This window comes from Heloderma suspectum, chromosome 6 (genome assembly GCF_057233095.1).
Source record: "Heloderma suspectum isolate Gila_16-S chromosome 6, 16-S_ref, whole genome shotgun sequence".
Classification (NCBI taxonomy): domain Eukaryota; kingdom Metazoa; phylum Chordata; class Lepidosauria; order Squamata; family Helodermatidae; genus Heloderma; species Heloderma suspectum.
The window spans coordinates 108,175,108-108,192,392 of record NC_139463.1 but is presented as its reverse complement, the minus strand read 5'-3'; the positions used below and the strand labels follow the sequence as shown (position 1 = coordinate 108,192,392).

The window sequence follows — 17,285 nt, the reverse complement described above, 5'->3', positions numbered from 1 at the left end:
GAATACCAGATTTTTAAAAAAGGAATCAGCTTTGTTGTGATTTGGTCCACGCAGGGCTCCACGAGCAGGTTCTCCGCAGCAGTAAAAATCTCTTCACAGAATATACTTCCTGGTGGGGGTGGGGGTTGGAGTGAACGTCATCTGACTGGCAGGGGCTGCTCAACCAATAAGAGAGGCTCCCCCACTTGCCCCCTTTCTCCTTTCCCCTTGATAGTCCAGATGCACCTGCATTTCAGGACCAAGCTTCATTGAGCACAATGGGAATTACTTCTGAGCAGACACACACATGCTTGCGCTGGGAAAGAGGGTGTGGGGGAGAACACAATGACAGAAACCAGCCCCCATTTTAACGCACAGGATCTCTATAAAGATGGGTGGAATTAGTTTCTTCCTAAGGCAATAAAACAAACAAAGGAGAATTGGAATTTTGAGGTTGTGCTTTAGCGCACTTAGGGAATTGGGCTTTAAACTGTGCCATGTCAATTGAGGGGGATCTCTGTTATTTCTGTGGGCATTCAGAGGGCAAGCCTCATTCAGCACAATGGAAGGAAACACCCCTTGACTGAGGTCATGATGAAAGGCACACCCCTGGTACTGAGGTCAGTGCGGGGTTGGGGCACACAGCAATTACACTGGGGAGAACCCGACTTAAGGAAAATAATCGGACTTTAAGCAGTATCAGGAAATACAGTTTTTCCCTGATAATTTCAGCATGGCTGCTGGATGGCCATGACATCATGTATCCCTACCAACCTCAACACACCGCTGGCTCAGAGTAAATCGCTGGTGGAAACACCCCTCTGGACAGGGTGGTTTGTTGCCATGGGTAACAAGCCACCCAGAACCCATGGGCTGTTGAAAGGTTCTGGGTGGGTTGTTACCCATGGAACAAGCCATCCTGGCCGGTGACATGAAAAGCTGTGCTGCTGAGGGTAATTATGCTAATCCCCCTGGTACATGACCAGCACGTGCAGGGTGGTTAAGAAGCCCCAGTGGCTTATTAACCACCCTGCAATTGTGCGAACCAGGTCACTGTCATATGTATGTCTTTCCTCTTGCCTTCTCTCCATTGCTTTCCCCCTTTCCAATGTCTTTCCCTTTCTTTCCCAGCAACATCTTCCCTATCCCTGTCTCCCCCACCCCTGCCTTTCTCTGTCAACCAATCACTGCCAAACACAGTCCCCATCCCAAACCATCCCCCTCCACTACACATAAGCAGTATGTGGCAAGGCGTCACTTCATCTAGCATCTTGAGATCCAGAACTTCTTCCCAAACCGACCTTCCCTCTGTCCTTATCCAGCGTGAACCACAACATGAGAAAGGGAAGGTTAAGCTGTCACAGGTAGGGATATCAGAGAATTCCGCCACGGATCTCAGTGAGGCCGAATGCCAGTGCATTCGGCCCCCTGAAATCCATGGCAGAACGTAGCCCCCACCCCCCACCCCATGAAAGGCGCGTGAAACGGAGCACTTACCTGCTGCCATCTGCGCTGACTTGTGAATGGCGGCCACGCTGCGGCCGCTGTTCGCTTCCTCATCATAGCTGTGATAGGCTACGTAAATAATTACATAGCCTATCACGGCTAAAGTAGGGATGCCATTTGAATCCCTGTGGAGGCCATGATAGGCTACGTAAGTTTTTATGTAGCCTATCATGGCAAGCTAAAAAACCCACACCAGTGTACACAAATGGCAGCGGCTACGTAGTGGGCGCTATTTGCGTTCTTTTTTTTTTCTTTCACCATAATAGCTTACGTAAATATTTACGTAGGCTAAAACAGCGAAAAAAAGGGAACGCAAATGGTGGCCACCATAGCTGCCACCATTTGCGTACGCTGTTTGTTTGTTTTGCCTGCAGGCTGCCCAGTGGCCAGATGTCCGGCTACGGGCGGCCCCAGCCGGCGGCTCTGTGGAATGTCCATGGAGCAGAGCCGGCCGGGTTAGGATTTCGGGGGGAGGTGCAGAGCACCTACCCCCCACCGCGAATCACCCCATCGAAAAGGTAAGTGACTTTCGTACATCCCTAGTCACAGGTTGAAAAGACCTATGGCTGTTGCCATTGTCCTGCCTCGTTCATGGAATTTTCCAAGTGGTCCAAGTGAGCTCTTCTCATGTTTTCCCACCACTTCTGCCATCATTTTGTTACCATGGAAATCCAATAAGGGAAAACAATAATAACACAGAATTGCTGATTGGTAGTGCTAGGGGCCCTCTGTCTGGAAGTACCTAAAATGTTATGCCCTCCCTGTCACTTTTAGTTGATACTGCCCATGTTCACTGTGGTTGTGGACAGGAGTGTAGTGGTAAATTTTGACACGCAAGTGCTCATGAAAGTCTCCATAGCCGCCAACCCCCCTCCAGGAGACTCTAAAAATTCGGGCTACTGTGTTGATCCATGTCAACACCAGTTCTAGCAGTTTTCATCTCCACCAGAAGCAGGTCTTTTGTAAAGCTAATAGGATTTAATTGCCCATTCAAGACTGAGCCACCACAAAAGGTTTGCATTACAACAGGGAACAATATATTGTTGCTGGGAGAATTCAGTTCCCCCCAGCTACTGTGAGGATTGCAACTAAGCTCAGAGGGAACAGGGAACCTTCATGGTCCCTTCCAAATCTTATCGTTTGTAGTGGAAACATGGAAGACAACTGTTATATCGTGGAGTTAGTGAAGTACAACAATGGCTTCTTCTGTGCCTAGACTTCCAGTTGGGCCTGTTGCTTTTGGTGGTTAGCTATGCTTCTTCTTCCCAGGGACAATTATCTGTTTGAGACTGCACAAATCGAGAGGCTAGTAGTAAGGCTCTGGCAAGATCTCAAGGTTGGTCACTTGTTGTAAGAGTAGCCAGGATCATCATATCTATGTTGATTTACTGCCAAGCATACTTGGAGTCATTGGAGTAGAGCTTCAGAATAGAGCTGAGGTTAATATGATTAACATATTAATATTAAACTAATATTAAATATTAGTTTATAATTAATATTAGTTTATATTAATATTAGTTTATATTAATATAAATATTAATATTTATTAATAAAATATTAATAATAGTTTATATTAATATTAAATATTAATATTAAACTAATATTAAAACTAATATTAAATTAATATTAAACATATTAATATTAAACATATTAAACTAAATAAATAATTGTTATATTGTGGTTTTAATGTTCTATATATTTTAAATTGTTTTATTGTGTGTTGTTTGGTTTTAGTTTTTGTGAACTGCCCAGAGAGCTTCGGCTATTGGGCGGTATAGAAATAAATAAATAAATAAATAAAAATAAATAAATATGAGCGTAATAGTATATATTATACAAGGGAGAAGGCCTTCTCGGTGGTGGCCCCCCATTTATGGAATGATCTCCCTGATGAGGCCTGCCAACATTGTCATCTTTTCGCCACCAGGTTAAAACTGCCCTCTTCTCTCAGGCATTTGGCAGCATATAATGAGTCATTTGATCAGGTCCTGGATGGACTCTGATTGTTTTAAACTGTTTTAAATATATGTTGTTGTTGTGGTGTGCGTGAAGGTTGAGGCCTACAGAGGCAAAGGGGGGGGGGAGGTCAGGTTTAGAGGCCTGGAGTTTTCTGTTGGGAGGGGTAACCCTCAGAGGAGTAGTTTCATTTCTCTGGTTAAGTGTCAGTTTCATTTCTCCACTTAAGTTTCATTTCTTCAGGTTTGAGGCAGTACTTTTGTTTTTGAGGGAGGAGGGTATATAAAGAGAGGGAGAGAGCCAGTAAGAATCAGAAAGACCAGGCTGCAGCCAGAGCCAGAGCAAGAGAGACAGCCAGAGGCTGAAGTGAGTGCAGAGTCTGAAGAGTAAGCAGGAACAAGAAGCCTAGAAAAGTTTAAGGACAGCTAGGGTAAAGGAACTTGCGTTTTGCAACTTTTATTTTCTTTTAAGGCCATTTGTATAGGGATGTCAGAGAATTCCGCCATGGATCTTGTTGAGGCCGAATGCCAGCGCATTAGCCCCCCGAAATCCGTGGCAGAACGGCATGCCACCCCCCCGCCCCCTGCGGATCCCCCCTGGAACAAGACTTACCTGGGGCGGATGTTCCGGATGGCGGCGGCTCCAGCGGCAGCTTCGGCAGTGGCGGTGGCAGCGGCTGGTCTTCCGATTGGCTGCTGCCGCCACCATTTGCAGTCTGTTTCCCCCCCATAGACATGATAGACTACGTAAAGACTTACGTAGCCTATCACGTCTGGGTTAAAAAAAAAAAGCGTTCGCAAATGGCGGTGGCTACGGCTGCCGCCATTTGCGTTCCTTATTTTTGGCCGTCTTAGTCTACGTAAATATTTACGTAGACTAAGACGGTGAAAATAAAGGGGAACGCAAATAGCGCCCACTACGCTATTTGCGTTCCCCCTTATTTTCACCATCTTAGTCTACGTAAATATTTACGTAGACTAAGACGGCCAAAAATAAGGAACGCAAATGGCGGCGGCTGTAGCCGCCGCCATTTGTGTACACGTTTTTTTTTAACCCAGACGTGATAGGCTACGTAAGTCTTTATGTAGCCTATCACGGCTGAATACAGGGACGCAAACGGTGGTGGCTACGGCAGCCGCCATTTGCATCCCTGCTAGCCAGCGGCCAGATGTCCGGCTGCTGGAGGAGCTGGCTGGTGGCTCCGCGGAATCCCCGCGGAGCAGAGCCGGCCGGCGAGGATTCCGGGGGGAGGGATGGAGCGCCTCCCCGCCCAGCGGAACCTGGTGGAGCCAGGTAAGCAGGGTTTCGTACACCCCTACTTTTCTATCACTCAGCTCTATTGTGTAAATACCTTTACTTGTGATTTGCTTCCTTTAATTTACAAATAAACTATTATGGTTAAACCCTGTGTCTAGTCTAGCGTGTCTATCACCCCATGTTGGCAGCCTAAACCCCACATTACCGGGACGGGAAAGTTTAAAAGAAGGAAGGGAGGACTCTTAAGGAGGCAAGAGATCCTTAAGGAGTTGCTCAGAGGGTCCAGGTCATAAGGGGAACCTTGACAGTGTGCTATCTGTTTTATGTCCTTAGGTGAATGGTTTTATACTTTAAATAATGTCTTTTCATGGTTTTTAGGTTTTGCTTACTGCCCAGAGAGCTTCAGCTATGGGGTGGTATAGAAATATAATGAATGAATGAATGAATGAATGAATCCCTGAGACACTTCAGGGATGGGATCTCAATGCAAGCTGATCTTGGAAAATGCTGCGTACCAGAGGCTGCTTTTGGTGTCACGTCCATTGCCATATTTTGATGGGATTCCTGGCAGCCATAGGGACATAAGCTTATAATCTTGCTGTCTAACTTTTTGCTTTCTTCTGCTTCGTTATTTTGCTTGTGCTTAGTTATATCTTTAGTCTTCACCCATTAGTGTATTTTTTTGTATTCTGAATCCTAAAAAGAATTGTAGTCTCTTGGCAACACATCATTCTATATGGGCGGTATTGGTTGCCATTTGGGCACTTGTAACATGGAAAAGTAGTTTCAGTTGCATGATAGCTTCCATTGCATAGACTCCATGTGTCTTTTCCAGTGAACAGCTTAATCTTAGCTTAGTTCTTAGGTCTTAGGCCCACCACTCCCCACTGACAGCCATCCAGCTCCAAGGTAGTGGTGAAGCTGGAACTATCTCAGCATAGGATACCATTGTGGTGTACACTTTTACCACACTATACCATATGCATATTGCCTAAATAATGCATCTTTTAAGGGTGTGGTCTGTAACAGCCATAATTTCCCAGCATTTTGGAGCTTGAATGAATATGGAAAGTCCTTTACATATGTTAAACCAAAAGTGGTTTTTTTTGTCTATTGAATTTAATTGTATTTTGAGAAGTCTATGGTGCTCTGATCAGGCAAACTTGACATTGAAAATGAGAAACTCAATGGCAAAAGAAAGGAAGAAATATCATGATCAATACAAAAGAAATCAGAAACTATTTAGAAGGGTAAGAATTCACATACAACTTGTATGTGTTAAGTGCCTTATTTATTAAGTGGAAAACAAAGAGTCCAAAAATCTGCTTCTCTCTCAAGAACCACATGCCTCCATGGGAAAGCCCTTCTCCAGGGCCATGTGTTTCTTTTGCGCTTTTTGCCATTGTCATGGATAAGGGACATCATGGAATAGTTATTACAAATATGCATATGACACAAGTTTCCTGCATTGAACCAAGGCTGAACTAAAACACATTGAAGGTCCCTTTGAAGACTGACATACTATGATTCTATAGTTCTGTACCCTAAGAAGGTAGTATTTTAAACCCTCAAATTTGAAAGCCTATGGGAGCATCCTAATATCACTTCTGTCAAGGTTAAAGAAACTCTGTAAGGTAAGTGTGGGGTTAGGGTTATCTACATACTAATAACCCTCAATAAATGTGTAGTTTGCAATAGAGCTGTGTACTGGGGTGGGGATAGTGTGTTTTTATTCTTTCATTTTTGTAATTCAAATTATTTTTGTAATTTCATTTTTTTTGGGGGGGGGATATTATGTTCAATGAGAGATAAAGGCCCCTAACTTTCTCTCGTGATTCGCATACTGTGAAGGAACAGAACTGCCTTTTAATTTTGTATATACTTTGGGCATTATGGGATTAGTTTCCTTTCTGTGAGTATGCTGAGCCAAAAGTTCAAAGGTTCAAGCCTCAGTGCTGGTAAATCTACAAAAGCAGAGGAGGTAAAGGGAGTGGGCAGGAGGTTGAACAGATGCCTAGAGAGATAAGGAGTTGCAGATGATTTTTTGTTTACATTATGGTGCTGTAGGTTACAAGAAGATGTTTAATTTTTTGCAGAAATGTGTGCAAAGAACTCAACAGAAGGAATTTAGGGTAAACGTGAGCCCTCCAGATTGGTCAGAGTTACAAGAGGAAAGGCTAGCTTTAACATATAAAATGTTGAGGCAAAAAGGTAGTTTAGGTAGAGGAAGGTTAGAAGGAAAAAAGAATCAGAGAAAGAAAATCAGAGAGCTTCTTTGAAGAAGCTGAATGCTTGGAAAAGCTGACAACTCTGTCAGTAAGATATTGTTGGGAGGAACTTAGAGAAAGTAGAGACAGTCTACCTAGGTTTAGCTGGATGTGTTTAATCCTGGTGATTTTCTTACCCCTTTGTTCTTATGGTTTTGTTCATATGTGTATGTGTTGTTACCATTCAGATGTTAAATCCCTTTTCCTAATAATATTACTTTCCCAGTAAAGTTACAAGTTTAGCTGTTTAAACTTTGTGGTCTCTTTTCTTGTTAGAAAAGACCACCCCACACCTAGAAACCAAACCGCACACTACCTAAATCTATTTACAGGAGAATCAGATAATTTTCAGGGTTTTTGTCAGGAGCACCCTAGCTGCCTCTTACAGTCCCCTCCAATAGCCAACTCAAGACACAGATGACAAGGATTCTTTCCAAGGCTTTATTCCTTTATTCCTTAATCACTCTTACAGATACTAATCACTAGTGACTAAGCAAGGAACTGCACTGGGGTAGATAGCAGAGTAGCGTAAGCTCCAGGTAAAGCAGTTGGTCCCCGCTTGAAGGAGAAGCACAGGAAGACTCTGAACTTATGGGCTATGGAGAGATCCTCTCTCTTACCCTTGGGTCCTCGGGACGTGACCGTTGTTTGAACGCCAAACGAGCAGAGCTCCTCTTTTCGGCGCCCTCCATCTGGCGCTGCTCCTTGCATCTGCGCCGAGCATCCAGCAAGCCCCCCTCCCCCGCTTTCTCACTGCCAGGGTCACTATCTCTCCCAGGAATGCTGGCAGGAGGAATCTCTGCCAGCTGCTGTGCTTGTGAGAGATGAGCGAGCTCCTCTCCCACGGATTGCTGTTCTTCCTCAGAATCAGAACTGCTCTGGGGCTCTATGGGCTAAGTTTCCACCCTGACACTTTTAAGTTTTAAGGAGTTTTAAGGAGTTTTGTGGACACAGTAGGGGAAAATAAAGAATTCCACCTGGTGGCAGTGGAATGGTCATAAGAAGGGAAGGGCAAAGAGGAGTGGAACACTCTATTTGGCCTGGTCTCCTGGAGCAGACCCTGATGTTACTTTGGCCTGGTCCTGTCTCCCATGTGCCATCTTTTTTTCCACAGGGCTGCTGATGTCATCCCTGGGGGTTGGATTGATGTTCTCTTTGCCATCCACACATGCTCATAACAACCTTATATTGTTATGGTTATTCTATTGTTATTTTAGCAGTTTAGAAGAGGGAATTTGGACAGGCACTGCTTGTCCTGCAGGGCTGAGTGAAGCTGCATCTGGTGACATTTTCTGTTCTGCACTATTGTTGAAGGTGCAGAACAAGTCCCTTGCTGTCCTCCTTTGCATCTGTTCACCCTGGAGGAGGATGTGTGGACTGAGAATGAACAGACCAGGAAATATATGCATCAGAAAGAGTTTATTGACATTACACTGTGCTGCATCCATGAAAAAAGATTCAGGAGAAGAGAGAGGCCAAACAGGCAGCTCTTTAGAGATGGTATTTTGAAGGGGATGGAACAGAGCTGGCTTTTCACTTTGCATGAAGGGAAAGGAGGTAATGACTTTAGAGAGATGAGACATCCACCAAACCAGTATCCCAGCAGGCACAGTTGGGAGTTACATTCTTCTCTAGAGTTCATGCTTGCAGATGTAAGCGTTGAGTTTCTTGCACTGATTATCGTTCCACTGTATAAAACCTAAAATGAAAAGAGGTACCAAACATTACATATACTGTATTCCAATTATTTATTGCCAAAATGATGGTCAAGAGCCAAAAATTATAGAAGTTAAGAGACACATAAAAAAAGGAGTAGTCCAGATTTAATTCTGGGTTCTTTTCTCATGATTTTGATATCCTTTCTTTCCCCATCAAGACTTTCCCCATATTTACACATCTGGGACTTACAAATTCTCATAGGAACACAGTAGAGATACTTTAAAAGATACAATAAGTGATATATTGATTAATGAAAGAAATAAATAGGAATACATGACTCAAAGTGTCATTTTGGAATAACTGTTTTCAGTGGGGGAAAAGTTCTGATATTCACATGCAGTTAACCTGTGCAATTTGGTGGTAGCCAAAGTCTTCTGCTCATGGCCTATCTCAGACGTGGCCCTAACAGCTGAAGAAGTAAACCACTGCTGTTCTGGTACATAGAGTAACTGATGTGTGAAGCTGGCCTGAAACTGGCTGGGAAAAGTTGAAAACTCAGGGAGACCTAGGTGTCCCTAAGATGTCCTTATCCTTCCTCAGCCCCTGAGAATGGGCTCGCTAACCTGTGGAAAGTCGAAGTTCCACACAGTGTTCATCATTGTGATAGTTGTCTGGCTGGTGGCTCATCCAGGACTTGTAGTTGTAGGTCGACTCATCAGCCCACCTCCATCTCCTGGTCTGTGGAGATGAGACAGAACAGATCACGTGGTTAAGGAAATGAGGAGCCCAGTGAGTCGTTGTAATTAGCTGTGATGGAGAAGAATCGGAGGTCTCCCATGGAAAATAATGGGAGAAGTAGAATGTGAGGTTCAGGCCAGAATAGCTTTATTGAAGAGCCATCGATCAGTGACGATAACTGGTGGGAATGGAGCGGGCAAGAGCGGCTCACCTGACGGACATCATGGAGCCCAATCCAGACATCACTTCGTTCTTGTTGGTAAGTGGAGATGTGTTCGGCCACCAGAAGAGTCTCTGCCTTGGTGAGGACCGAGGCGAGATGGGCCCCACGGCCATAGCTCTGGCACTCAATCTGAGAAAGGACAGGAAGGAAAAAGGAGCATTGTCCCTCTTCTTGTATTTCACCGAGAACAGGATGGGTGCAGCATTGGAAGTTTCCAAAACTGGAGTTAAACTTTGTGGAATGTCCAACTTCTGTCAATTGCTTCTGAAATGTTATTTGAAGGAAACGTTTAAGAAATGCAACTCTTACTGGTGGATTGTAAGGTGATATTACAATGAATTCCATATTTTTACAGGGAAGTTGGTTTGTTTTACAACGCAAAATTCAGGAGCATTTTCATTTGACATATTAAAAATGTTTCAGATTAGGAGAGTATGCATTTCAGTGTTTGGAAAGGAAATTTAAGATTGAGGGATTGTCTTGGGAATTTTCAGTTCATTTCAAGCTTTGTAACCCAGGTTAGCCGCATTCTGAGCAATTGCTTCATTTCTTTCTGTACTCTGGCAACCATGCAGCTAACTTGCATATCATACATTATATCCCAACTGGGTTGGTGAGAAGCCCTTCTTACCTCGGCCTCTTGCCATGTCAACTTGTTATCAAAATATGCATAGCAGTTGCCCTGGTTCTGCAGCCATTCCCGGGCACAGGTGTCGGCCTCGGCTGCATAGAGAGGAGAGGATGAGGAACAAGTAAAACAAAAGAGGGATGGAGGACAGAGCAGTAAGATGACTGTTTTCATTTGTGCTCTTCAAAATCCCACTTTGCCATCAGAGGCGTGGATTTACATTCTGTGAAATTCCTGCACTTTTTTGTACATTTGTGGTTGACCTATGGTGGAATTGTTTCAACTGAAGCAGTGAAATTTTGGGATAAGGAGGGATATTTTGCCCTCTTGGTCTTAGAGAAATATCTACTGGACTGGGGAGGGCACAGATAACTAATTATGAGATAACTGTAATGAGAGCCAGTGTGGTGTAGTGGCAAGAGTGTTGGACTGGGAGCTGGCAGATCCAGGTTCTAGTCCCCACTCGGCCATGGAAGCTCATTGGGTGACTTTGGGCCAGTCACACACTCTCAGCCCAACCTACCTCACAGGGTTGTTGTTGAGAGGATAAAATGGAGAGGAGGAGGATAATGTAAGACACCTTGGGTTCCTTGCAAGAGGAAAAAAGCCGGGATATAAATGCAATAAATAAATAAATAAATAAATAAATAAAGGTCAACAGTCCTCTCAGTCATGGTTTGATGTGCCTGATCTTGTCTGATCTCGGAAGCTAAGCTGGGTCAGCCCTGGTTAGTACTTGGATGGGAGATCGCCTGGGAATCAGGCTTCTTACATTGAGCAGGGGGTTGGACTTGATGGTCTTGTAGGCCCCTTCCAACTCTATGATTCTATGACTCTCTGGAACTAGTCTTTGCCATAGCTTCTTAGCCAATAATTTTAACTAGATGTGCCTAGTATTTAATCTGGAACAATCTGCACAATAATCATGTAAATGAAAAGAACCTTTACTGCCAAAATTTATTTAGCCTTCTGTTTCTAGGTGCAGTGGGGTTGTATAATATGATCCTGCTGAGAAAGTGCACATTATTTTAAGACTGATTAATGCAGGCTTAGTTTAAACCAATTTACTCCTTTGTTCTAATGAGCAACAGCCTTAGCTAGATCACAATCACTTGAAAATCTAACAAGTACTTTTGTTTGAACTACTGTTCAATCCTCTTGAAGATTTCTAGGTAATTCTCAATACCAGTATCTTTTAAAAAGTCTACATGGTATATGGAGACATTGGCTGAATCAACACATAGCAGTTTTACCTTTATCATACTGAAGTGATAACTATTGGTGCCCATTGGTGTCATGTGCACCAACAGCTATCACTGCAGTATGATAACGGTAAAACTGCTATGTGTAGATTAAGCCAAGTATTCAACCAGGGTCCTTTGTTAACTATGAATACAATGTAGATATTTAAGAGGCTCACCTCCCAGGAAAGGGTTAGAAAGCAGGATTCCAAGAAGGCAGAGTGAGAAATAGGCGAAGAGTTCCATCTTTTGGTTGACCTTTGAGGAAGAAATGTACAGTCAGTTCAAGAGATATATTAATTGATTTCCTTTCATCTAATCTAGGGAAGAAAGGAAGGAAATGTTTTTCCTCTTACAATTAGAACTTCAAAGAACTCGGAAGATTAGAGAAAGAAGAGAGAATCTGAAGTTTAAATTCCCAGTGGGGTTGCTGTGTTAATCTGTTATAGCAAAAACAATGAATTTATTATGGCATAAGCTTTCATTGGCAAGAAAAGTGGACTCTAGTCCACGGAAACACATAATAAATTTGTTGATCTTTAAGGTGCCTCAAAACCTTTCATTGAAGTTTAAAGTTTGCCAGTATCACAGAAGGTTGAGACTTAGAGGGTATTGACAATGCATTATCCTGACTTAGTCATGCTTTGAATAGACCCATTGAAAGCAACAAGACCTAAGTTAGTCATGACTAATTTAAATCCCATTGATTTCAAGGCAACTACAATAAGTATGACTGTCCGGATCCTGCCTGCTGATTTCAACTGAACACCATCTGCTTCAGTTGCCTCAGGTCCTTCCTGTTACCAGGAACTGACAGCAATTTCATCCTGTGGAACCATGAGTTTCTTTTGGACAGAAACTGGAAGCGAAAGCCCTCACTACATTGCATTTTTATTTTTAAGGCAATGTTGTTAATATAGTGCAGCAAGGACAGAAGTGGCTCATGCCAGCAATTCTTTAGGGCCGTTTTGTACAGTACACCACAGCAAACCTGTGTAAGCCCCTCATGTTTGCACCCAGAAAGAAGCTTCGGCCAATCCCAGCTCCCTGTAGGGATGTCAGAGAATTCCGCCATGGACTGAAATGGGATCGAACTCCCTTCAGTACGTGCCACGGAATCCTCTGCGGAACGGCACCACGAGGTCCTGCGGAGCCAGCAGTCATGCGGCTTTTCTTTCGTCGTCCACAAAGAGTTGCGAAATTTTCGTAAATAAAAACGTAGTGTAGTATATTCCGATAATAAATACGTAAGTTTTTTAAAAAAATGAATTGTGCCCACTGCCTTGTTTGCGGGTGTTCTTTTTAAATTGAAATCCTCCGTCTCCATTTACTTTCAGCCAAAACACTTCCTCTTCCTAGGGGCTTCCCAAAAGAAGGCTGCCTTAGGTGTGCTTGAGCGATAAACTCTTTGTTTAAAGCAATGCTGTTTTAAAGAAAGAAAAAGCTTTTAAAAATGACCATGCTGGTCCTGCGGTGGCATGGTCATTTTAAAAGTTTTTTTCTTTCTTTAAAACAGCGTTGCTTTAAACGAATAGTTTATCGCTCAGGCACACCTAAGACAGCTGTCTTTTTGGAAGCCCCTAGGAAGAGGAAGTGTTTTGGCTGAAGGTACATGGCGATGAAGGATTTCAATTAAAAAAAAAAAAGTAAATATTTACGAAAAATAGCAATTCTTACAGAAGTTATGCAGACTCACGGAGACGGCTGGGCACTGGAATTACGGCTGTCGGTACGGATTTATCTTCGTAATTTTCAGAGCGGAAAAAAAAGGAGAATTTCGGGGGCTTGTGAACGGCGGAATGGAGCACTGGCTGCAAACTGCGGAAGTCAAGCAGCACTTAAGGTACACAATTTGTACATCCCTAGCTCCCTGAAATGCACGCCTATATGACAGACATGTTTGTAAGGATTTGTCTGTCACGTCCACATTTTACATCTAAAAGTGTACACTGCATAAGCACAATGTATTAAGAGGCTCATCAATTAACTGGGGGTCACATTTCAATCTGCACATGGATCAAGCAATTAAGGATTACCATTCAAATTCCTTATCAATTCCCATTTGATCTTCTCTGTCAGGTCAATGAGGAGCTTGCTTAGTAATAGGGTTATAAACCATTGTTCCCCTTTAAAAAAAGAGTAAAGCTTCCTACTCTGTTTCTTATAAGTCCTTGTTCATGAATCCATCACCTTATCTCAAAGCCTTTGCAAAGCCATTAGTTCTGCACATTCTACAGCAGCCTTCCCCACCCTGGCTTGGGGATGCTAGGAGTTGTAGTCCAACACATCTGGAGGGCACCAGGTTGGGGAAGGCGTCTCTACAGCCTGCAGGAACTTTCCAGTCAAGACTAAGGACTCATCTCCTTAGCCACTCACCTTGTGATGCTCTTCTCCTGGGCGGACAGATGTGGTGGTCAGCTGAGCCAGAAGCCTCTCTGGTGGTCTCTCTCTTTCTGGCCATCTGTTATATAGATCCCAGGCAGCCATGCGGCAATACCAAGATGAGCTAAATGCTTCAAGGAAATCCTGGTCCATCATCTTCAGTTTTGCATAAACTAGGGCCAAACTGGTGGAAAGCAGCTCATATCACCAGCCATCAGTGTTGCCTAAAGGGCATGTCTTGCTGCCCTTTATTTTGGTGGGGAAATGCATGTTGAAAAATCAGCACTTTGAAAAATCTGTATCCTTAAGAGGGGCATGTGAAAGAACTATGTTGGTAATCAACTATGAAAATACTTGCTCATTTTCCTTATTCCATTGGCTTTACGTTCTAGAAAGTGTCTTGATTCCAACCCAGAGTTTCACTATCCTTCCTCAAGACCCAGGTTTTTTTGTGGGTAATCAGCCATGTGGCTGCCATTTTAAATCAAATTGATGGAATGAACTACTCTGTGAAGTGTGTGTGTAGCTGCTAAATATGGCAGGCCTTTGGTTTTCACAGCGCTACCATGACACCTTTGTTTTTGTCGTGTTATCGTGAAAACGTGCTGAGTGGCTTACACACAAATGGCTCCTCATATGTAGTTGTGAATAATTGTTATAAACTGAGCCAGGCAGAATTCCCTGCATGGTCATGGATTCCCTGCATGAATTCCCATGCACACAACTGGGCCAGCCTGTGACATCACAACTGGACATCCACATGCAGGCTGACTAAATAAATTGGTTGCCATAGACCCAAAGGTTTGAACAAATCAGGCTTGTGAGTGTCTTCACAGAACACTGGTGGCATAATGGCCAATTAAAAAATAAAAAATGCTTAATGATATAGGGAATCAGTTGTCCAGATTCCCCTCAGTAAGGCAGCTATTATTATGTTCCCCCTCTTTCCCTTTCTCAGATTTCCCAGTAGCTGTGGATGTGTCACAACAATTGTCCTATGCTGTGACAAATATTCGCACACAGCTGCTCTGTGTTGAGAAACAATCATGTAGACAATATCAAGTCCTGAGTGATGGTTTGTGAACCCATGCTGTTTCCTTCAGGAGACGTCAAAGCTGTCCCCTGAGGCTCACAGATTTCCTGAAAGGGAGAGCAAAAAGGAGGGCAGAAAAAGGACATTTCGGTTCAAGTAGAATATTTGCATATGTATTTAGTCTTCTGACAGTTCATCCTTAAGACTATTTGCCTGGCTTGCTAAAGTTCAATTACTTTTGCCTTGATTGCAGATTTGCAAGATATTGATTTGCTGCCTGAAGGATAGGAATGGTGGCCATTTGTCCTCTTTTACAGAGAACCATCCTCTGCTTGACGGTCTCTCCTGTCCAATTCCAGTTTAAAGATAAAGAACCATAAGAACAGTGAGCACCTGGACAACAGACTGGACAGGGAGGCACACAGGTCACCTGGTCACAGTCTTCCACTCTATGGTGAGATACACTGTATTTCTATTCAAATTATAATAATTGTTTCTAAATTTGCATCTATACATATGAATTAGCATATGCAACATTTATGCAGATGTGTGTCCTCTTTCGTATTCTGAAGCCCAAATAATGCCCCGTCCCCTTGTTAGGGCCAACTTTTAAAGAAGTCTTGGTTCACCATTCAGACACCAGTTCCTGCCATCACCTATGCTGCTGCCCCCTGCCTGGTGCCACCTGAAGCATCTTGTCACCCTTCCACATAGAAGGGCCAGCCCTCCCAGGATCCTTTGGGGGAAAGCCATGATTGTTTAATGGTGTAAACCCAATAACAGTTAAGTGTGTACATATGCCCTTTCATACCCTAACCTTTCTCCAAAGATCGCTGTGAAAATAAAATGAACCCAGGGTATGACTCAGTTCAGTCCCTTGAGTAAGAGCAGGATGGAAGTTTGACCCCTGAAGAATCTAAGTTGGTTAAGATTTCCTCTTTTTGATAGATAGCAACCTGGCTATGGAATTCCAATTTTGAAAAAAGGATGTGATGATACCATGGTTTCTGTTAATCTCCTGTATGGAGGCTTGTCAAGTTTCTGACCAAACTCTGATCAAATGCAGATGTATATTTTTTTTCTGGCTACAATTCAATTATGTAACTTATATATCCAAATATTTTCCATGCTTAGTGATCCTTTCCTCTGGCTCTTTTATTCTAGCTGTCACACAAGCCTTCCTACTGATTAAAGACTGTAATCACTGAGGTCTAAGTATTATTATTATTATTATTATTATTATTATTCCTCCTCCTCCTCCTCCTCCTCCTCCTCCTCCTCCTCCTCCTCCTCCTCCACATTAGTGAGATTGCTGTGTTGTTGTGTGGCATTTTTCCTTTTTGTTGCTTGTGTTCTCATCTTCATTTCAGAATAAAATTTCCAGTCAAGAAGAAATTTTGCTGGCAGTTATTCAGTTCAGGGCTATTGAAATCCATTTTAGACTGCAATGCTTTGACCACTAGCATCAGTTAATTTTAGATAAATTGGCTTGCATGTTTGGTCAAATTTGGTACCTCATCTTGCTGCCTTTGTGATCTGTTCTATGAACCACATTTGGCGATCCTGCCATCACATCTGCAGGTGCAAAGTCTTTGCTAGTTTTATGGGATGTATCATTTTCATTTTTAAACACAAATGGGAACAGATCTGTGCTCTTTGAAATACCAGGACACTCCTTGTCTCAGGCAGGGGATGTCAACATCCGAGAGCAAGGCCACTCCAAGCACTGGGCTCTGTGCATAGACTTGTGCAAGAGAACTCCATGGTGGATTATGTCCATGTTGGGTCAAATCTGTCACCCACTTTGTGGCCCTTAATGGTGCCCATCCTTGCCCTACTATAGGGCCATCTCTGCTCTCAGGAGAAAAGTTTGGATGTTATTGGTAACAATCATTTGCAATATTTGCCTGATGACACCTAGAATACCTAGGGCAACTAAAATAATCAAGAGGCTGGAGCAACTCCCCTATGAAGGGAGGTTATGAAAGCTGGGATTGTTTAGCTTGGAAAAAAGGTGAGTAAGGGAGGACGTGATAGAGGTGTACAAAATTATGCATGGTGTGGAGAAAGGGGGCAAGGAGTCATTTTTCTCCCTCTCTCATAATACTAGAACCCAGCAGGGTTATCCCATGAAGTTGATTGGTGGAGACTCAGGACAAATAAAAGAAAGTACTTCACACAGTTCTGATTAAACTATGGAATTTGCTATCACAGGATGTAGTGATGGCCACCATTTTGGATGGCTTTAAAAGGGGATTAGACAAATTCCTGGAAGAGAAGGCTATCAATGGCTGCTAGTCCTGAGGGCTATATGCTACCTCCAGTGTCAGTATGCTTACATTAAGCAGTTGCTGGGGACCATGGGTAGGAGAGTGCTGTTGCACTCGTGTCCTGCTTGTGGGTTTCCTGTGGGCAG

At 43.3% G+C, this 17,285-nt stretch overlaps 1 protein-coding gene across 1 annotated transcript; it reads right to left on the bottom strand.

The window, feature by feature from the left end:
• Nucleotides 1-8,366: 8,366 nt before the first annotated feature.
• Nucleotides 8,367-12,811, bottom strand: LOC146342368 (C-type lectin-like). The gene is made up of 6 exons (XM_084808510.1): nucleotides 12,734-12,811; nucleotides 11,634-11,712; nucleotides 10,217-10,308; nucleotides 9,574-9,714; nucleotides 9,248-9,362; nucleotides 8,367-8,664 (listed from the first exon to the last, which is right to left on the bottom strand). Exons 1-6 carry the CDS (start codon nucleotides 12,779-12,781, stop codon nucleotides 8,597-8,599), a joined length of 543 nt encoding a protein of 180 aa, XP_084664636.1. The 5' UTR covers nucleotides 12,782-12,811; the 3' UTR covers nucleotides 8,367-8,596.
• Nucleotides 12,812-17,285: the final 4,474 nt, after the last annotated feature.